Raw genomic sequence first — 22,771 nt, forward strand, 5'->3', positions numbered from 1 at the left:
TGTAGTAGTATGTAATTGGGTTTTCAGTCAGGTAAAATGTGTAGGTTTTCATGTGTGTCACTCCCATTATCTCCTGTAAAATGTCATTAATCATAATATTGTGTCTTTTGGATAGGTCATGCAGTTGAAATCTGATAGCTTTACATATTTTAATTATTTTTTTGTTTATTATTACTCTATAAACAAATGCCACTGTATGGATGTGTGCACATGCCAGGGCAATGTAGTTATGCAGACATAAATAGAATTTTGTGTGTGTGTGTGTGTGTGTGTGTGTGTGTGTGTGTGTGTGTGTGTGTGGGTGGGTGGGTGGGTGTGCATGTGTATGTGCACGCGCGCGTGTTCCTCCCACACACATGTCCTTCTTCAAAGTTAATTAGTAAATAACACACATACACCTGGACAACTACATTGTCCTGACCAACTACAGTATACCGATGCTGCAATTCAACTGGAATAAAAGGAGAAAGGAGATGGAGAAAAGGAAAGAGGTTTGGAGGGAAGGCTGGCAGATGGCTTGGGAGGAGAGGCAACATGTGGATGAGATAGGGCAGGGGAAATTTTATGTGCCCCATAACGATGTGAAAAAGTGGGCTGAAAGTGGGAGGAAGAATAGGGGATGAGAGACATGACAGAGAGGATGATCTGAGCCTAGACAAAGTGAAATGGGGAATATGGGGAGAGAGGTGGAAGTACATAGCTACGGGATAGAAGCTATTGGAGTTTGAGGCCAGATCTCAATCTCTATTAAACCCTTTTCCACACCTACTAACAAGTATATCCCTAGTTCTATGCTCTCCATTTCACCGAGACCTGGCCTCAGTCTTTATTAGACTCTGTCCCACACCAATCTCTAATGCTGTCCTCACATTCTCCACTTCAGTTAATTTACTCTCACATCATCCTCTCTGCCATCTCTTTCTTCCCCTATTCTGTATTCTATTCCCACACATCTCTTCCACATCATTATGGGCCACATGCAACTCTTCCTGCCTGTGCTGGGATGAGCTCACTAGTACCATATTCCTAACTGATCTGTCTGCTGCCTCCTTTTCCTGGCTGTGAGCCACGTAGCTCAAAACACCTCTCCACCTAATTTCTCTCCTCAGCCACACCATCCAATACAATCATTCACTCCAGTCAAGCTGCAGCACCAATAGAATACAGTCAACTATGGCAATGTAGCCATTCTGGTATGCATAAGTGTAATCTGTACTATTTAATTCTAAAGGACATCATCTGAAAGCTGAGCAAAATTTGATAACTATGTATAGTGATGTTTGATTAATACTAGTACATATTTTTCCTTACAGACTGTACTTCATAAGATGTATTCAATTGGAGCTGTCAAAATTTTCCTGCTTTTAAAGAATATTCAGAAGGCCATTCTGATACTTTTGATTATCATGCTGGTGGCCCTTTTGCATTCTGAACATATTTTTCATTTTCTGAGCATTTGCATCCCAGAACATTATGCCATAACTAAAGATATGAATGAATGAGCTATTATACACTGTGGTTAACATTCAGAGGTCATTCTTTTCCATGTACTCTGATATTTTCATCCTAATTTCATTGCTGATCAACATACAGACATAAAATAATGCTATCTAGTATTTCTACTCATTTCACTTCCTTTGTTGATAATGCTGTTATAAAAGCTCAGGATACTGCCGACAATATTTATACTGCAATATGATGATAGTTCTCATTAGCTCCACAAGCATGCTTTAAATTTGAGTCTTGTTTCAAGAACTGCTTTTCTTCCTGATCTTCTGTCATCAGTGTTAAAAAAAAAAAAAAAAAAAAAGAGGGCCTGTTGATTTCTGAACTTTCTCGTTAACCCTTCAAGTTGGGGTTTCATATGGCTCGCTGGTTAAGGATTACAGCCTTTTACTTAAATCATTCCAGTGGAGGAATCATTTATACAAAATTAATGAAATTTTCAAGACCTTTTCAATAGACTTTTACTATATTTAAAAAATACATCAACACTTAAAAGTCAATGTGCAACATACTGAAACACTCTTTGAAACAGAATCCTACATCACTTTCTGTTCCTGTGAGTTTCCAAAAACTCAGTTACAAGAAACAGCCAGAAATTTATTAGTGCTTTTTCCTTTGCCTTCTCAATGGCTTCATAAACAACACACACACTGTACTGAAATATTCATTTAGCCTTCTACTGTTTCACGTATCACCATACAACTTTATTTTTCCTTTCAAACAGGAAAGGTTGTAATTTTTGATCTATTCCAACTCACTCATTTCAGGGGAAAGATCTTAACACTCCTTCCTCATAGATTTCCATATATTTACCTCACACCACCAACAGAATTTTACATGTGAGACTTGAGCTGGTAAGAGCATGGTTTGGTTATTGCCCGTGTAGATTCTCACAGTCCACAAAATGTATTTAGGTTCCCAATTCAAGGGATTAATGCTTGACAAATCTAGTAGATCATGACACCAGATGAGAACATTACAATCATTTTTTTCATTTTTTATTCTATATAAATCACTCACACCATTCAAGCTAATCTTCTAAGATTATTGTTCCAGCAAATATTATCATGCACTTATTTTTCAGGGCCTAATTACAATAATTATGTCCACCTCACCCCCTCCAATAGCTACAAGCAACTAATGTAATAAAGCCTGCAGGTTCAAGTCCCTGCTGCTGTTGTAAAGTTTCTATAATTCTCTTCTGTGACTATCTAAATAGATGACAAAAGCACTTGTTTTATGCTCCCAAATGTATTGCCTTATTTTATTTTCATTCATTCGCATTTCACATACAATCCATCATTTGGAGGGCTTATCAGTCATAGCCCTTCTCACCTCCCACACCTCCCTCTTATGTTCACACTCCTCTGGAAAATTAGTGTAACAACATTTAATAACACTCAAGAGTGGAATTTCTCATATTTCATTTACAATGATTGAGCTTCCTCTAGTAATGATGATGTAATTTTGTTTTTGTTGTCATTTAACATGTAACACTGGTGATTCGCACACTACATACTTTCTGTCTTGGACTTTTGACAGAGGGGTTTGAAAGAATATGTGGTGTTGATAGTTATGATGCCACAATGTAGGTGCACGCTCTCGTAAGTTGGCACTATGAGAGAAGACTAACTACGCTGACCACAGCACCCTCTGGCCGACGCTGTGGAGCTCAGGGAGTGCTGCCAGGATTTCGCCCATTTTTTATCAAGAGCAGATGGCCTGGAGATGTCACATCTACTACCGAGTGGGCTAGCTTGCTACTGAGACTTTGTATTAGTTACGTACAGATAAAATTTGGGCAGCAAAAAGTATTTGTTAGTTTTGAGATTATATAGAACAGTCATCCTAACTTCACAGGATTAGACATGGACTATGGCTTCACACCTACGTGCTCATCCTAGCCAAAGATAAGTACGCATTTGCTATTTACTTGTGTTTTTGACTCTATTAAAAGTGTTAAAGTTACATGCAATACCGAAGTGCTTCACCTCTCCTGCTCCTACTCGTTTCCTTCACACTCAGCCTATATTACAGAAGCAGTTCACAGGAGAAGACCCACGCACCGCCTATCCAGGCAGGACAAAAGAAAGTGGCAACGAGGATTGGACGAATTTTTTTTTCTCCTCTTACCTATGTTTTTTTGCTAGGTACTGCTTTATCTTTTTTGTGCTATCTCTGGGTGACTGAGTGAATGTGCACTCCCACCCTTCGCTCTAAGAAATTATTTTGTGTCAACGATGGCTTCACAACAGAACAGGCTTCACTGTCCAATATTGTACGTTTTCAGGCTCAGCAAATGATGCAGCTGTTTGCTGCTGTGAATGGACTTGTCACACTACAAACTGCAGCTTCCTCAGCACCTCTGACCCCCCCCCCCCCCCCCCAGCCTCCCGCCTGTGCCGCATGAAAGGGCATGTGCAATCTGTGTGTCATAAAAGACACTCTAATTCTCAGACTGTTTCACGTTCGCGTTACTCGTGTGGGCATCACCACAATGGAAACCGCCTCGATCATAGTTCCAATCATCAGCCTATGGGCAATAATGCCATTTTTAAAGCCTTCTGCTTCATGTGCTTCTACAGCTCGTAGTGTGCATGAACAAATTTTGCCAGATGCTTCCTCTCACATTCAGCATGATTCGAATAAACTTTTTGTGACTTTGAACATTTGTGGACGTGCTGTTCGCATGGAGCTGGACACTGATGCATCTGTTTCTTTACTCAACAGATCAACATACGACTTGCTTGGTTTTCCCCCGCTTCATCATTCACATTCCACGCTGACTGCATTTACTGGACAGGAAATCTCAATGCTAGGGGTGTGTAGGTTGCAAGCCACGTATAGTGTGACGACAAAAACTGTGTCTTTTCATGTGCGCCACTCTAGTAATGCTCCAAACATTTTTGGCAGGCACACATTTGAATTTTTTGGCCTCACAATTCAGAACAATGTACTTTGCATCAACGCTCAAGACCATGCAGACAGTGTGGCCGCACTATGCGAGGATTTTGCTGAACTCTTTTCTGAGGGCCTTGGTTGTGCCACAGACTTTGCAGTGCATATTTTCATTAGAGGCAATGTCATGCCTATTTTCCAGCACACACATCTGGTGCTGCATGCACAGTGCGACGCCGTAGCTACTGGACTTCAGCATTTGCAAGACAGTGGTGTCATTGAACCTGTTTCTGCTTCGCAATGGACTTCGCCTATAGTCTGCATGAAAAAACCAAATGGTTGTCTCTGCATTTGTGCTGACTTTAAGTCTACAGTCAATCCCCAGACAGTAGTAGCTACGTTTCCCTTACTGCATCCTGAAGACATTTTTGTTAAGCTTGGTGCGGGTAAATTCTTTTCCACGATTGACTTGTGGGACGCGTACTTTCAAATTCCGCTTGACGAACATTCGTGGCAATATTTTGTGATCAACACCCATCTTGGATTTTTCAAGTTTCACCACCTTCCATTTGGTTGTGCTTCAGCTCCTGCTATTTTTCAGTCTTACTTGCAGCAGTTATGTGCCACTGTCCCTGGTTGTTCCAATTATCTGGACGATACTGTGGTATCAGGACGCATCCCTGACAAACATCTGCAGAATTTGAGTGTCTTATTTACTGTACTTTGGCAGGCAGGACTCAAGTGTAACAAAGACAAGTGCAAATTTTTTCAAAGTGAGATTCGGTATTTAGGGCATCTGATTAACGGACAGGGTATCCACCCCTCACCATCACATCTCTGTGTGATTAGGGACTTGCCAGCACCCAGAAACTTGAAAGAACTTCAGTCTGGGTTAGGCAAAATTACGTATTATGTTCGGTTTATACCAAATGCAGTGCACATTGCACCACCTTTGCATCGCCTTCAGCGTAAGAATGTTCCTTTTTTTTGGTCTTTGGAATGTGATGCTGCTTTCCACAAGCTCAAATCTGCTTTGTTGAGTGATCACTGTTTGATTCCATTCAATCCCTCCAAATAACTTGTTTCGGCTGTCGATGCAGCTTCTCACAACATCGGAGTGGTTCTCTCACACCGCATTAATTCTGTTGATCACCCAATAGCTTTTGCGTCTAAATTGTTCAATTCTGCCCAGCAAAACTATTCTCAAATTGAGAAAGAGTCTTTAGCTATTGTATATGGAGTGACCAAGTTTCATGATTTTTTGTACTGTCACAAGTTCTATTTGGTCACCAACCATAAGCCTTTGACGTCATTGTTTCACCTGTCCAAGCCAGTTCCAGCCTGTAGTGCACAAAAGGTGCAATGTTGGTCTTTGTTTTTGTCTAACTAATTTTGTTTCGGCCTACGGCCCAGTATGGCAATGCTGATGATTTGTCTCATCTACCTATTGGTCCTGATAAAGTGTTTGATTCTTCCGAATTGTCATGCACGTTCATTGATTTGCAAGACAAGGATTTCATTGATGGTTTTCCGGTGGATTTTTGTTGCATTCCTTCCATGACAGTTGCTGATGATTCTTTGCAGATTGTTTTGCAATATATTCCTACTCAATGGCCTCCATCTGCTACGCAGATTAGTGATCCCATTGTTCGACTTTACTTTGCGCAACGTCACAACTTGTCTGTACACCACAGTGTTATTTTGTTATGAACTGACAATTATCAGTCTCATGTGGTTGTACCTCGTTCTTTGCAGTCAGATATCCTCCGCTTACTGTATGCTGGTCATTGGGGTATAGTGAGGACGGAGCAATTAGCACGTCGTCACTGCACTTGGGTCGATATTGATAACCAAATTGAGAATTTGTTTGCTAATTGCAGCTCTTTCATGAAGCACCAATTTGCTCCCCGCCAGCACTTCTTTACGTGGCCAACTCCTACTGCACCTTGGCAGCATGTTTGTATGATTTTTTGGGTCCTTTCTGGGACACCCGTTGGTTGATAGTCATAGATGCTTACAGCAACTTTCTTTTTGTTGTACCTATGTCTTCTACCACATCTACCCGTACTCTTTGGACTTTGACATCTATTTTTTGCATTGAGAGCCTTTCTGAAGTCATTGTCTCTGACAATGGCCCCCAGTTTGTGCCCTCTGAGTCTGAAGTGTTCTGCGCTCCTAATGGCATTCGCCATCTGACCTCAGCCCCATTCCACCCCCAGTCAAACGGCAAGGCTGAACATTTTGTGGATATATTTAAGTCACAGATGAACAAGTTGCATGCCACGCACTCTTGCAAGCAAGCACAATGGACTTTCCTTGCTTCATATCATTCCCAGTCACGTGGCGCCCGTTCCCCAGTGGAACTGCTACATGACCGTGCACATCGGTCCCTATTGCAGCTGTTGCACCCGCTGCTGCGCGCTCCCACTGCTTTGCCTCATTCCAGCTTGGTGCAGCACGATTTGGTTTTCTATCATGTTTTCTCTGGCAGGCAGCGCTGGGAGCAGGGGCACATTCTTCGCCAGCTTGGCCACACCTTGTTTGTAATTTCTGGTCTCTCTGGCACTCTCAAGCGACAATGGCACCAGATCCGTTTGTGCTGTCCTCTGTTTTCTGCAGCTGGTTCTTTTCCGGCAGAACTGGATGCTTCGCAGCTTCCGCCGCCACAGCCCATGACTCCACCGACGGTGCCTCCGCCGCACGCGCCTACGGCACGGGTGCCCCTGCCTGCACTGCTGGTCCAGTCTGCTGCGCTGGGCGGGCACCTCTCATCGCTGCCACAGCCCCACCTCCGTCTGCCATCACCGTTGTGTTCCTCTGCAGTGCCGGAGTCAATGGCCGCTGAGGTTGATGTCACACCGCTGCTGTAATCGCCCATGGAGGCTGTTGCTCTGCCTCTTCATCTGAGCATATAACAGAGGGGTTTGAAAGAATATGTGGTGTTGATAGTTATGATGCCACAATGTAGGTGCACGCTCTCGTAAGTTGGCACTATGAGAGAAGACTAACTACGCTGACCACAGCACCCTCTGGCCGACGCTGTGGAGCTCAGGGAGTGCTGCCAGGATTTCGCCCATTTTTTATCAAGAGCAGATGGCCTGGAGATGTCACTTCTACTACCGAGTGGGCTAGCTTGCTACTGAGACTTTGTATTAGTTACGTACAGATAAAGTTTGGACAGCAAAAAGTATTATATAGAACAGTCATCCTAACTTCACAGGATTAGACATGGACTATGGCTTCACACCTACGTGCTCATCCTAGCCAAAGATAAGTACGCATTTGCTATTTACTTGTGTTTTTGACTCTATTAAAAGTGTTAAAGTTACATGCAATACCGAAGTGCTTCACCTCTCCTGCTCCTACTCGTTTCCTTCACACTCAGCCTATATTACAGAAGCAGTTCACAGGAGAAGACCCACGCACCACCTATCCAGGCAGGACAAAAGAAAGTGGCAACGAGGATTGGACGAATTTTTTTTTCTCCTCTTACCTATGTTTTTTTGCTAGGTACTGCTTTATCTTTTTTGTGCTATCTCTGGGTGACTGAGTGAATGTGCACTCCCACCCTTCGCTCTAAGAAATTATTTTGTGTCAACGATGGCTTCACAACAGAACAGGCTTCACTGTCCAATATTGTACGTTTTCAGGCTCAGCAAATGATGCAGCTGTTTGCTGCTGTGAATGGACTTGTCACACTACAAACTGCAGCTTCCTCAGCACCTCTGACCCCCCCCCCCCCCCAGCCTCCCGCCTGTGCCGCATGAAAGGGCATGTGCAATCTGTGTGTCATAAGAGACACTCTAATTCTCAGACTGTTTCACGTTCGCGTTACTCGTGTGGGCATCACCACAATGGAAACCGCCTCGATCATAGTTCCAATCATCAGCCTATGGGCAATAATGCCATTTTTAAAGCCTTCTGCTTCATGTGCTTCTACAGCTCGTAGTGTGCATGAACAAATTTTGCCAGATGCTTCCTCTCACATTCAGCATGATTCGAATAAACTTTTTGTGACTTTGAACATTTGTGGACGTGCTGTTCGCATGGAGCTGGACACTGATGCATCTGTTTCTTTACTCAACAGATCAACATACGACTTGCTTGGTTTTCCCCCGCTTCATCATTCACATTCCACGCTGACTGCATTTACTGGACAGGAAATCTCAATGCTAGGGGTGTGTAGGTTGCAAGCCACGTATAGTGTGACGACAAAAACTGTGTCTTTTCATGTGCGCCACTCTAGTAATGCTCCAAACATTTTTGGCAGGCACACATTTGAATTTTTTGGCCTCACAATTCAGAACAATGTACTTTGCATCAACGCTCAAGACCATGCAGACAGTGTGGCCGCACTATGCGAGGATTTTGCTGAACTCTTTTCTGAGGGCCTTGGTTGTGCCACAGACTTTGCAGTGCATATTTTCATTAGAGGCAAAGTCATGCCTATTTTCCAGCACACACATCTGGTGCTGCATGCACAGTGCGACGCCGTAGCTACTGGACTTCAGCATTTGCAAGACAGTGGTGTCATTGAACCTGTTTCTGCTTCGCAATGGACTTCGCCTATAGTCTGCATGAAAAAACCAAATGGTTGTCTCTGCATTTGTGCTGACTTTAAGTCTACAGTCAATCCCCAGACAGTAGTAGCTACGTTTCCCTTACTGCATCCTGAAGACATTTTTGTTAAGCTTGGTGCGGGTAAATTCTTTTCCACGATTGACTTGTGGGACGCGTACTTTCAAATTCCGCTTGACGAACATTCGTGGCAATATTTTGTGATCAACACCCATCTTGGATTTTTCAAGTTTCACCACCTTCCATTTGGTTGTGCTTCAGCTCCTGCTATTTTTCAGTCTTACTTGCAGCAGTTATGTGCCACTGTCCCTGGTTGTTCCAATTATCTGGACGATACTGTGGTATCAGGACGCATCCCTGACAAACATCTGCAGAATTTGAGTGTCTTATTTACTGTACTTTGGCAGGCAGGACTCAAGTGTAACAAAGACAAGTGCAAATTTTTTCAAAGTGAGATTCGGTATTTAGGGCATCTGATTAACGGACAGGGTATCCACCCCTCACCATCACATCTCTGTGTGATTAGGGACTTGCCAGCACCCAGAAACTTGAAAGAACTTCAGTCTGGGTTAGGCAAAATTACGTATTATGTTCGGTTTATACCAAATGCAGTGCACATTGCACCACCTTTGCATCGCCTTCAGCGTAAGAATGTTCCTTTTTTTTGGTCTTTGGAATGTGATGCTGCTTTCCACAAGCTCAAATCTGCTTTGTTGAGTGATCACTGTTTGATTCCATTCAATCCCTCCAAATAACTTGTTTCGGCTGTCGATGCAGCTTCTCACAACATCGGAGTGGTTCTCTCACACCGCATTAATTCTGTTGATCACCCAATAGCTTTTGCGTCTAAATTGTTCAATTCTGCCCAGCAAAACTATTCTCAAATTGAGAAAGAGTCTTTAGCTATTGTATATGGAGTGACCAAGTTTCATGATTTTTTGTACTGTCACAAGTTCTATTTGGTCACCAACCATAAGCCTTTGACGTCATTGTTTCACCTGTCCAAGCCAGTTCCAGCCTGTAGTGCACAAAAGGTGCAATGTTGGTCTTTGTTTTTGTCTAACTAATTTTGTTTCGGCCTACGGCCCAGTATGGCAATGCTGATGATTTGTCTCATCTACCTATTGGTCCTGATAAAGTGTTTGATTCTTCCGAATTGTCATGCACGTTCATTGATTTGCAAGACAAGGATTTCATTGATGGTTTTCCGGTGGATTTTTGTTGCATTCCTTCCATGACAGTTGCTGATGATTCTTTGCAGATTGTTTTGCAATATATTCCTACTCAATGGCCTCCATCTGCTACGCAGATTAGTGATCCCATTGTTCGACTTTACTTTGCGCAACGTCACAACTTGTCTGTACACCACAGTGTTATTTTGTTATGAACTGACAATTATCAGTCTCATGTGGTTGTACCTCGTTCTTTGCAGTCAGATATCCTCCGCTTACTGTATGCTGGTCATTGGGGTATAGTGAGGACGGAGCAATTAGCACGTCGTCACTGCACTTGGGTCGATATTGATAACCAAATTGAGAATTTGTTTGCTAATTGCAGCTCTTTCATGAAGCACCAATTTGCTCCCCGCCAGCACTTCTTTACGTGGCCAACTCCTACTGCACCTTGGCAGCATGTTTGTATGATTTTTTGGGTCCTTTCTGGGACACCCGTTGGTTGATAGTCATAGATGCTTACAGCAACTTTCTTTTTGTTGTACCTATGTCTTCTACCACATCTACCCGTACTCTTTGGACTTTGACATCTATTTTTTGCATTGAGAGCCTTTCTGAAGTCATTGTCTCTGACAATGGCCCCCAGTTTGTGCCCTCTGAGTCTGAAGTGTTCTGCGCTCCTAATGGCATTCGCCATCTGACCTCAGCCCCATTCCACCCCCAGTCAAACGGCAAGGCTGAACATTTTGTGGATATATTTAAGTCACAGATGAACAAGTTGCATGCCACGCACTCTTGCAAGCAAGCACAATGGACTTTCCTTGCTTCATATCATTCCCAGTCACGTGGCGCCCGTTCCCCAGTGGAACTGCTACATGACCGTGCACATCGGTCCCTATTGCAGCTGTTGCACCCGCTGCTGCGCGCTCCCACTGCTTTGCCTCATTCCAGCTTGGTGCAGCACGATTTGGTTTTCTATCATGTTTTCTCTGGCAGGCAGCGCTGGGAGCAGGGGCACATTCTTCGCCAGCTTGGCCACACCTTGTTTGTAATTTCTGGTCTCTCTGGCACTCTCAAGCGACAATGGCACCAGATCCGTTTGTGCTGTCCTCTGTTTTCTGCAGCTGGTTCTTTTCCGGCAGAACTGGATGCTTCGCAGCTTCCGCCGCCACAGCCCATGACTCCACCGACGGTGCCTCCGCCGCACGCGCCTACGGCACGGGTGCCCCTGCCTGCACTGCTGGTCCAGTCTGCTGCGCTGGGCGGGCACCTCTCATCGCTGCCACAGCCCCACCTCCGTCTGCCATCACCGTTGTGTTCCTCTGCAGTGCCGGAGTCAATGGCCGCTGAGGTTGATGTCACACCGCTGCTGTAATCGCCCATGGAGGCTGTTGCTCTGCCTCTTCATCTGAGCATATCCAGTGGCGGTGCGTCTCCCGAGCAGGTTTTGCAAGGGGCATTTTCCTTGCCCCTTGCGAGCAATTCAGGGACATGGGTGGGCAGCACGTCCTGGGAGTTCAGCTGTCCATATCGTCAAATTGCGCTGCCCCTGGATCCCTCTCCCCGCTGTCAGAAGCCCTATTCCACGTCGGTGCGCCATTTCAGGGGAGAAGGGTGTAGCATTGATAAGTTACGATGCCACAACATAGGGGCACACCCTCGTAAGTTGGCACTACGAGAGAAGACTAACTACGCTGACCACAGTGCCCTCTGGCCAATGCTGTGGAGCTCAGGGAGTGCCGTATGGATTTCACCCATTTTTCATCAAGAGCAGATGGCCTGGAAATATTGCTTACTATTGAGACTTTATATTAGTTACATACAGATAAAGTTTGGACAGCAACGAATATTTGTTAGTTTTGAGGTTATACTGAACAGTCATCCTAACTTCACAGGACTAGACATGGACTATGGCTTCACACCTATGTGCTCATCCTAGCCAAAGTTATGTACGCATTTGATATTTACTTGTGTTTTTGACTCTATTAAATGTGTTAAAGTTACATGCAGCACCAAAGTGCTTCACCTCTCCTGCTCCTACTCGCTTCCTACACTCTCGGCTTATATTACAGAAACAGTTCACAGGAGCAGACCCACGCACCGCCTATCCAGGCGCGATACAAAAGAATGTGTATATCTAGAATGTGGCATTGCTCTTACAGTTCTTTTCTGGGTTAGGAAAATGAGTGAACTAGGTGGTGTATTACCCCACAATATAATTCTGTACAGTAGTATGCTATGGAATTGGGCAAAGTAGGCAATTAGGACCATTCTAAAACTTCCTTTAACAGAGAGTAACAGTAGACTATGACATATTTTATTTATTGTTTTATTTTTTAAATATATGTATGTGTATGCCATCTGAAGTTATTTTTAAGTCATATGCCTAAAAACTTTTGTTTCCAGAGAAGATGAAATTTTGTTGGAGTTTATTGTTACACAGGTGCTGCATGTACCTGTGAGACAGACTTTAATAATGCAACAAAGTCTGAGAGATAAGATATTAATATGATTACTATCAAAGATATACTCACCTAGGCAATTCTACAGTAACAACACCTTTTGGCTGGATTTCAACACTTTTTCCCCAGAATTTTAATTTAGGATGTATGGACCCATGAAAAATGAAATCCTTAGAATCTGCATGAAAGGCAGAGACTGGAGGATGGTGGCTAACTTGCTCACAGATCACTCTATAACAGAAGTAATGACAGAAGTAATGACTCTATAACAGAAGTAATGACTGATCAGCAACTGATTTAAAATAAATATTCTGCTTGTATTTGTGACAGAAGGATTGACTTTTACTAAAATACCTGTATCCATCTCTCTCCAACTCGTATGTTTCACCAAGCAGTGGATTGAATGGTTTGCCCAGACGTTCCCAATTAGACGCAAGTGCACTTACAGCAAACGCTGCCACATACTGAAAAATTAGTAATAAAATATGAATAGAAAATTAATCAAATTTTCATTCTCAGCAACTTTAAGCATGCATTCATTGTCTTGTGAGAAATAATCCGGCATTTAAAGAGTGAGGTACTTTTTCCCGGCAAGTGAAGAGTAAGACATTAAAACTATAGCCCTATCAGGATCCACTATATAATGAACAAGATATTTAATAAAATTATCAGCAACTGCAAAGAAAAATATTACATTTTAATTTGGCAAAGAAACAAGCTGGGTTCAGAAAAGGAAACACACAAAATATTTGTGAAAAGTGCAGCACAAGGAGAAGACATGATTAAAATAAAATTTATTTCACATGTTAGAGACTTGGCAATACACAAATGATTAGAATTACAGAACTGTACATGGACTTAGAGCATAAAAATTCAGTATTGTGCGAAGCTGCCACCTGCTGCAATCAGAATTTGCAGACATCATTGCTTGGAGTTAAATAATGCCCAGAGGTGCTGCCACACAGTTTGTAGGCACATCCACAAAGCACTGACAGGCGTTGCAGGAGGATCAGAACAAAGAAACTGCCGACTGAAGATATCCAAGACATATTTGATGAGGGACTTGTCTGGCAAATGAGCAGGCCAGGATCATAGCAATACCTGTCTTTCTTTGAGAAGACTTGCATATTCCTCATTATGTTAGAGTATAATGACTTTTCTGGAGACTAGAAATCTACTCTGTAGGAATCAGCACGGGTTTCGAAAAAGACGGTCGTGTGAAACCCAGCTCGCGCTATTCGTCCACGAGACTCAGAGGGCCATAGACATGGGTTCACAGGTAGATGCCGTGTTTCTTGACTTCCGCAAGGCATTCGATACAGTTCCCCACAGTCATTTAATGAACAAAGTAAGAGCATATGGACTATCAGACCAATTGTGTGATTGGATTGAGGAGTTCCTAGATAACAGAACGCAGCACGTCATTCTCAATGGAGAGAAGTCTTCCGAAGTAAGAGTGATTTCAGGTGTGCCGCAGGGGAGTGTAATAGGACCGTTGCTATTCACAATATACATAAATGACGTCGTGGATGACATCGGAAGTTCACTGAGGCTTTTTGCAGATGAAGCTGTGGTGTATCGAGAGGTTGTAACAATAGAAAATTGTACTGAAATGCAGGAGGATCTGCAGCAAATTGACGCATGGTGCAGGGAATGGTAATTGAATCTCAATGTAAACAAGTGTAATGTGCTGCGAATACATAGAAAGATAGATCCCTTATCATTTAGCTACAAAATAGCAGGTCAGCAACTGGAAGCAGTTAATTCCATAAATTATCTGGGAGTGCGCATTAGGAGTGATTTAAAATGGAATAATCATATAAAGTTGATCGTCGGTAAAGCAGATGCCAGACTGAGATTCATTGGAAGAATCCTAAGGAAATGCAATCCAAAAACAAAGGAAGTAGGTTACAGTACGCTTGTTCGCCCACTGCTTGAATACTGCTCAGCAGTGTGGGGTCCGTACCAGATAGGGTTGATAGAAGAGATAGAGAAGATCCAACGGAGAGCAGCGCACTTCGTTACAGGATCATTTAGTAATCGCGAAAGCTTTTCGGAGGTGACAGATAAACTCCAGTGGAAGACTCTGCAGGAGAGACGCTCAGTAGCTCCGTACGGGCTTTTGTTAAAGTTTCGAAAACATACGTTCACCGAAGAGTCAAGCAGTATATTGCTCCCTCCTACGTATATCTCGCGAAGAGACCATGAGGATAAAATCAGAGAGATCAGAGCCCATACAGAAGCATACCAACAATCCTTCTTTCCACAAACAATACGAGACTGGAATAGAAGGGAGAACCGATAGAGGTACTCAGGGTACCCTCCGCCACACACCGTCAGGTGGCTTGCGGAGTATGGATGTAGATGTAGATGTGGGCAAACACTGTTACCCCGAAATAGAGGATTTAGAGCAGCCTGCAGGAGGCCCAGCATTCAGTGCCTTAGGCTCTAAAACCTCCCTGAACTAGTCGCTACTCTTCTAGTTGCCCTTAATACTTACAAGATGAGATCACATTTTATAGTGAATGGCACCCCAAGCCAGTATATTTGGTATTTTTACTTCATGCCACTCAACAGTGCAGCTTGCTCAACTGCATTCAGCACAGAAAAATCTAACATGCACATGGCCATCAGTTAGGGCAAGTTGAAGGATGACTCGTTTGAAGGCACACCATTCTGCCACTCAGCATGCCAGTGATGCTGTTCATGTGTCCTGGATCACCTGAGGGGTTAGTGGTTTCCGTTATCTTGAAGCCGACACAATGGCATATGTTCCACCAGTCCAGCCATCATCAGACGGCATCAAACCATCGATGCAGATTTGTCCATGCATGTTGCAGAACTCTAATGTCAAGCCACCAGTGGGGACGAAGCTGTTCTGTTGCTTATGGCTATGTGGACAAGATAGCAGTCACTCCACATTGTTGTCACATTGTGTGGCCCAGTAACTGCTTATTATTGTGGATGACCCCCTTCTACCCACTGGTTCCATATATGTACCACTGTTGTAGCAGCATACCCTGAACAAGCCTCATTGTCACAGAATGACAAGACCATTTCCCAGAGGCCAATCATTCAGTCCAGTTCAAACTCACTCATATACTGATATTGAATGCTCTTTGACATCAGCGAGGCATACTGGCACTTGCTTGCATGCTTCCACTTTTTTTTGATGGCTCTATACCAACTGAGTGTGGCTTAAAACTGGCCTGCCCAGTCGCACAAAAGAGATGTTGCTGTGCCTTCATGCATGTCATCTCCCCGCAATATTAATCACTTTTTATTGTTACACTGTTGTACACATTCCCTAATTTTGCAGTGACTCAGGCCATTTCCTCTGGGTGCTGCAGTTTTCACAAACAGCACAGTATCAAAATTAATGATAAGCAAGTTGGAAAAAAATATATATATCAGAGTAATGAGTATGAATTACCACTCTCTCTGTTACAGAAAAACACGTATGTAACATGACTGCTTTGAAAGTAGGCATTGCCCCTGATAGGATGACACGTTATGCACCTGTGCCTTCCACTGGGATATGACCCGTGTGGGCATGGGATTGGGAGCATGACTGCCTGCAAAAATTTGTGTGAGATGTGTCATGTCACAAGAACTACATTAATACAGTAGGTTTACTGGAATTACAGGAAATTGCATCTAGACATGTTTGAGAGATCTGTAATGAACAAAAAATCTGTACTCTAGATTGGGAGGAGCTGGGAGCAAGTGCCACTCCTCCTCCCCCTAGCGAACATATATGTTTAGGAGTAGGTGTGATCACAGGATGCATTAAAATTTTGGGCAGATTATGTGGGTGGCAGAAAAACCACTTTGAGAGGATTTGGGGTGGGGGGGGGGGAGATTTATGACTCAGATGTTCCTCATTTCTGAGCAGGATAATAAATAGCCGAAACCCTGGTGAAGAATATATTAAGTTGTTCCAGTCTGGCATAATAATGGGTGATGATTTGGGTGGGCAGGGGGATGTTTCTTTGCATCTGGTTTCTGGGGATGATCAGAGGACTATCAACTGTGGATACAACATGGCAAATCTAATTGAAGGCTATGTTTGGGAGGTAATGCCTGTCTGTGAAGGCCTTAGTCATTCAGGATAGTTGGCAGGGGCTTGTTCACCACTGGAGGTCTGCCATACAGGGTTGGCCAAACTCTAAGGGAGATACTTTTTAGTGTGGAATGGATGGCAGCTATATAACTCCAGGTACAGTTGTCAGTTAGTGAGCATGATATGGACAGATGTTTGGATGGAGCCATTGTAACAGTGGAGATTAACATACACAACCTGATCACAGTCAATGGTACACTACTTTGTGTCAGAGGAATCTTAAGCATTCTCCTTTGGTATTCAAATCTGACCATTTGGCATCTAATGTGTAGGTCAAGCAGTTGGTGAGGACATATAAATCACAACTGATTGGAACTGAATAGGACAGCCTCGGAGGTACCTAGATAGTAAAATCTATCTCATCTTTTGGCATTTTACTGAGGAACTCCAATCAATGTGCATAGTCTGGCTGAGGTGCTGCATGGCCATATGCCATGTGGTCTCTTTGAACTATTGGACTCAAAGTCACAGTCCCTCACACAAGGGCCATGCCATGGTAACAGAAAGATTCCACTGTCTAGGCACACTTTTTCGGGTGGACATCAGGCTGGCTGCAAGACATAGTGGTGGAAAATAAGTGCCAACAACTTTATATTGTGGCAGAGAGTCAGCAGCAGGTGATGCAGCACACTAACCAGTTACAGCTTTGTCAGACAGAGCAAAGGGCATCACATTGAAGTCCTAATGGCAACATTCATGCAGGCAAAGGAACCAATCACACACAGCTCCAAGCACGAGGTGGCACCCACCAATGTTCCCACAACCTGTGCACTACTCACCATGTAACTGTGCCCTTGCCCTGTACAAGCAGTCATCCACAAAAAATAATTGAGTAGGAAGGTATCATGACCTGATGGAGATGGAGTATCTCACTCACAGCTGCTGTCCCTCCAGTCCTCATCCGTCCTCTATGGTGACCCTCAGGTTGAGTATGCTGAATGTTTGTTAATGGACACCAGGCACCATCATTCCAATGCACATTTTCGAACATTTACAAAATGCTACCATCTTGTTACTCAAGACATAGCAAAAATTATATGTCATTTCTAATTTTTGCATCAGCTTTAATTATAATTGAGAAGTTAGTAATAGGACTACGTCCACTTGCTGTATATTAAATAAAAGATAGTTCACATATTAGCTTGTGAGAAAAACAATTGGTCAACATTGTCTTACCGGCATCCATCATCTTGCAATCCTTCATAACAATTGTGATTCACTGTCGCATTGACTGGAAAAGTTTCTGGATGTGGATTAAACCAATCTCCAACCATTCTTTCCATTAACACTTGTACAACTTGGCCACAATATGGGGATGTCAAACCTGGCATACGGAGTATTGTACCATAAAGTCCCACAGGGTTTTCAGTGTTGGTTCAAATTTGGGGTCGTTGTGAGCTATTCCAGATGTGTGTTTGCTCCTAAATATTTATCATACCAAGCAACATCATCAGTTTTAGTCTGATGTGTGAACACTAGTTTCTTGGAAAAGAAAGCTGATAATATTACCAACTTCGTAAAGATGAGAGACAAACAGTATAATCTGTTTATCCAGTAGTTTAATATAGCCATTCTGGATCAATTTCTGTTATTTCAACCAACAGAGCCATTTTCATTTAACTGGAAATAACCCAACACAGTATCCACCAGCTTGCATTAACTTTAGCACACAGTCCTCCACTCATTGTAACAGCTGTCTCTGCCATTGTCAATAGGAGTTTAAAAAAACTTACTGACTGCCAGAGCAGGCATAGTGTTCAGTTTATACAGGCATAGAAGCACAGTTTGGAACCTTTCGGAGAGGTTCCAGACACTGCTGTCCCACCTATATAAGCAAAACACTGTGCCAGCCTTGGCAGTCAGGAGTTTCATTTTCTCCTCATTTTGATGACCACGACAGCTGTTGAAATCTCAAGTACTGTTGAAATCTCAAGTATTTTCTTTGAAATAATTTGACTTGAAAACTGAGAATATGTTACTCAGTCATGTGGTTGCAAAAGAATCAAAGGACACTTAGTCCAATGTGGTTATCTTTCATCTGCAATGTTGAAATTAATTCCAAGTATGAAAGGGTAATCTACCATTACTAGTAAAAATTGTAGCACAGTCCTTTGTGACACATCTGAAAAATCTGACTCTTTTTCAAACACGATGCTAGATAGTGTGGTGATACATACCACTCCAGAGGAGTGATATATATTCCTACATCTCCTTACCAATGTATGACACACATGAATGAAAATTATAATACAAGATGTCATATGTAAAAGTGCAGATATTGTGTGGGTTGTTATTTTTTATTTCCACATGGCAAGTCAAATTCCTTCACCATGGTACAATGATCACAGCAGCTGTGCAAGAGGAAATACCTGCTTGAACACTGAAACAGAAGTTCCAGAGATCACTGGCCTGCTCTGATGATGAACAGAATTCATAAGAAAATGTATATACATCCATGAACAATAGTGATTAAGTAATGCAAAAATATGAGATGTTCTTTTAAGACTCATTCTGTGACTGTCCTTGAGCACTGATGGAAGACCTTGTTATAATTTGTTTGGTGATGTGTATTTGATAAGTTGATACATAAGTTATTAATTAAAACTGGACATCTTGTATATTTGATAGAAGTTTAAAAATATGGTTTACCTTTCCTTAACAACAACACAAGTACCAATGGAGCAGGGCTCCAAGAAGAATCAAAGGACTCATGATCAAGGATAAAAAGTAAGAACAACAAAATTAATATTTCCACATTGTCACACCACAATACACAGGAATGCAACCAATCACATTTTGACATTCCATCTTAACAGTCTTGCACCCCATTATACACTTGACAAACAATGCAACTGCTGCACTGCACCTCTCATCTGCAGATAGTCTAAACACAAGTTAATATATTTCAAGCAGTTGACCCCACTCCATTCATTACATATCATAAGGAAGCTCCTCATTCAAATTACTGTCAGTTTTGAGACACCAGGTAACAAATCTGTTGTCTAATCAGCTTGTAAGTAACAACAGTGGGTCCAAGATCAATTTGTACACAACTGCATATAACAGAGAAAAGGAGTATTTATTTACCAGCCATGGAAATGAGCACAACTGTAGCAAAGTAGACAGGCACAAATATTTTATATAATTGAAAACTCTAATTCTGAGAACTCTGGAACTGGTTTATTCAGTATGAGGGAGGGATATATAAAGGAAATGAAAAGACAGAACAAAAGGTACAAAGTGTTGCATAAAATGAAACAGTACTCCATGCAATGGATTAGGAAATTCAAGTTGAGTGGAGACAGACATAGTCATGAACTCCAAGTCAACTGTGAAATTGCACATTACTAATGATAAGTGAAGGCCTCTATGAGGGCAAATAACTGTCTGATAATATGAAGATGGAGATCCAGTATTAGAGTTAGAGTTTAACAATAATTTGGAAGACTTGTGATCAAATAAAGTGGAAGTCATAAATAACATTTCCTCATAATTTCTAAAATCATTGGGTAAAGTGGCAAATAAACAACTATTCAAGTTGGCTTGCAAAGTACTTGTGTCTGGAGACATACCATCAGACTTTTGGAAAAGTACCAAAAGTTTAAGGATGGAAAAATACCATCCTTAAATTCCTTCAGGTAGCAAGAACAGATAGGTGCAAGAACTATCACACAATCAGCTCAACATCTCTGCATCCATGCTGCTGAAGAGATTAATATACAGAAGAACGAAAAAAATTAAGGATATGTTATATGATGTGGGAAATAAAAGAATGGTTCAGAAATGAAATTAAAATTCAGAATGCATGGGTATCAAGAATAAGATTTGGTGATGACATTGCTATTCTCAGTGAAAGTGATGAAGAATTGCAGGAACTACTGAATGTAATGAACACTCTAATGAGCACCACCATGGACTGAGAGTAAACTGAAGAAAGAAAAAAGCAATTAGGAGAACCAGAAATGAGATTAGTAATAAACTTAAAAACAGAATTGGGGACAACAAGGTAGACAGAGTGAATGTACTTTGCTACCTTGAAAGCATAATGACACATGATGGACAAAGCAAATAGGACACGAAAATCAGATTAACATAGGCAAAATGGCATTCCTGGCCAACAGAAGTCTACTTGCATAAAAGACAGATCTTAATTCCAGAAAGAAATTAAGACCTGGTGATAAAATGTTCCTTTCCTCTACATGACTGGTAAAGAGCACTGATTGTCTTCATTGATGTGGTCCAGAAACACGCTGCACAAGTAATTATTCCAAAATTAGCAAAGAAAACATTTTATTGGGGTGTAAAAAGCAATACCCCTTCACACCTACGTTCATAAAATTGTTTTAATAACAATCATCTGTGCCTCTTGGACCAGCGAGGCAATGCTGATGAGTCTCTGCTACTGTATATTGATATGAACCCTACTGCCACCTCATTACAGTCATAAAACTCATGATCAGATGTCTGGACAAGGAAATAGATGCTTCTTGCATGCCTATTCAATTGCCTACAATTTTCAATTCACTGGAGCCAAAAGTCTCATAATGATGCTTAAATGCAGGGAAGGACATAGTTACATAAATAAAATTACCAGGTTAATGATACCATCAGCAGAGTATTAAACAATAATCTTCTGTTTACTTGATTTTCAGCAGAAACTATGTTACTGAAACTTCCTGGCAGATTAAAACTGTGTGCCGGACCGAGACTCGAACTCGGGACAGAGTGAAAATCTCATTCTAGAAACTATGTCACTTTTTGTCATCTTATAAAACAAACTTAGCCAAATCTATTCCATTTCCCAGAGACCTAGTCAGCTAGGGATCAGCTCTGCAAGCTACTAACATAGAGCTATTGCCAAAACAAGCCACACCCCTTGAAGAAACAAAATCCGAATCCTATCACCTTAACTATGCATCCTGCAGAACACAGAAAATGCCCAACTTCATCTGCTCATTTAGGGAAATGACAGAAAAAAATAAATCTTGATGAAATCATGAGGATTTGAAATCCATTCCTCCAAAAAACTTGTTATTTCAGTACAAACAAAGTGTCCAAAAAGTCCCTCTATGCCTCTTGATTTTGCACAATTGGAGGACTAAGTACTGGTCTTATTAGTGTCTCTGCTTTGGTAAGGCTACCTCATAAATTCACTCTGCCTGGCTGCAAGAAATGGACATTTGTTTAAAGCAGTGTACAAGACAGGTCACATAATGGAACTAAGAAAATACAAGAGGGGATGTGTGCTGTTGTCATTCAATCAATATCCAAATGTAATATCTCATTCAAGAGTACTATTTTCTGATGAATGTATGATATACTGTGGTTCACTCAGGAGCACTGTGGTATACTCACCTAATAAAAATTACCGATAGGCGCAAGAACTGGAAAACAATGCACCTCACATTATGATACAGGCTGGGCTGTCACAACAGTACCTATTCAGACCTTCGTTTTATTTAATGGTAGGTGAATGGAAATTCTTATTTGGACATGCTGCAAAACATAGCTACAAGACAAGGGAACCACGGATCATGTTTGGTTACAGCAGAGACTGCCTACACTATGCTTTTCTGTCCTCTCCTGGAGTGTTACTGCAAGATATGGGATCGTTACCAAATATGATTGATGGAGGCCATCAAAGAAGTTCATAGACTGGCAGCTCATTTTATATTATTGCAATATAGGGGAGAGAGTGTCATGGATAAGATATGTGAGTTGGAGTGGTAATCATTAAAACAAAAGTGTTTCTCATTGTGACCAGACCTTTATATGAAATTTCAGCCACAATCTTTCTTCTCTGTGTGTGAACATATTTATTTGATTTACACCTACATGGGGAGAAATGACCTCATAACAAAATAAGTGAAATCAATTTAGGTGCTTGTTTGTCCTACATACTGTTTGAGAGTGTAAGGACAGAGAAATGGTCTGAAACTTGTTCAATGAACCAACTGCCAAGCACATAAGTGTGGATTGCAGAGTAAATACATAGATGTAGACTAATTTATGGCAAACTTTGCTATGCTAGC

The 22,771-nt window shown here is 42.0% G+C and overlaps 1 protein-coding gene across 1 annotated transcript in view; it reads right to left on the reverse strand.

Moving 5' to 3' along the window:
* The window catches only part of LOC126194829 (oxysterol-binding protein-related protein 1-like), a 424,899-nt gene that overhangs the window by 91,315 nt on the left and 310,813 nt on the right, over positions 1–22,771 (reverse strand). The window contains exons 15-16 of the mRNA XM_049933164.1: positions 12,971–13,080; positions 12,689–12,847 (exon numbers count right to left, since the gene is read on the reverse strand). Coding sequence (XP_049789121.1) covers positions 12,689–12,847; positions 12,971–13,080 — 269 coding nt within the window. The remainder of the gene's footprint in view (positions 1–12,688; positions 12,848–12,970; positions 13,081–22,771) is intronic.

This window comes from Schistocerca nitens, chromosome 1, assembly GCF_023898315.1.
Source record: "Schistocerca nitens isolate TAMUIC-IGC-003100 chromosome 1, iqSchNite1.1, whole genome shotgun sequence".
NCBI classification, from domain to species: Eukaryota; Metazoa; Arthropoda; class Insecta; order Orthoptera; family Acrididae; genus Schistocerca; species Schistocerca nitens.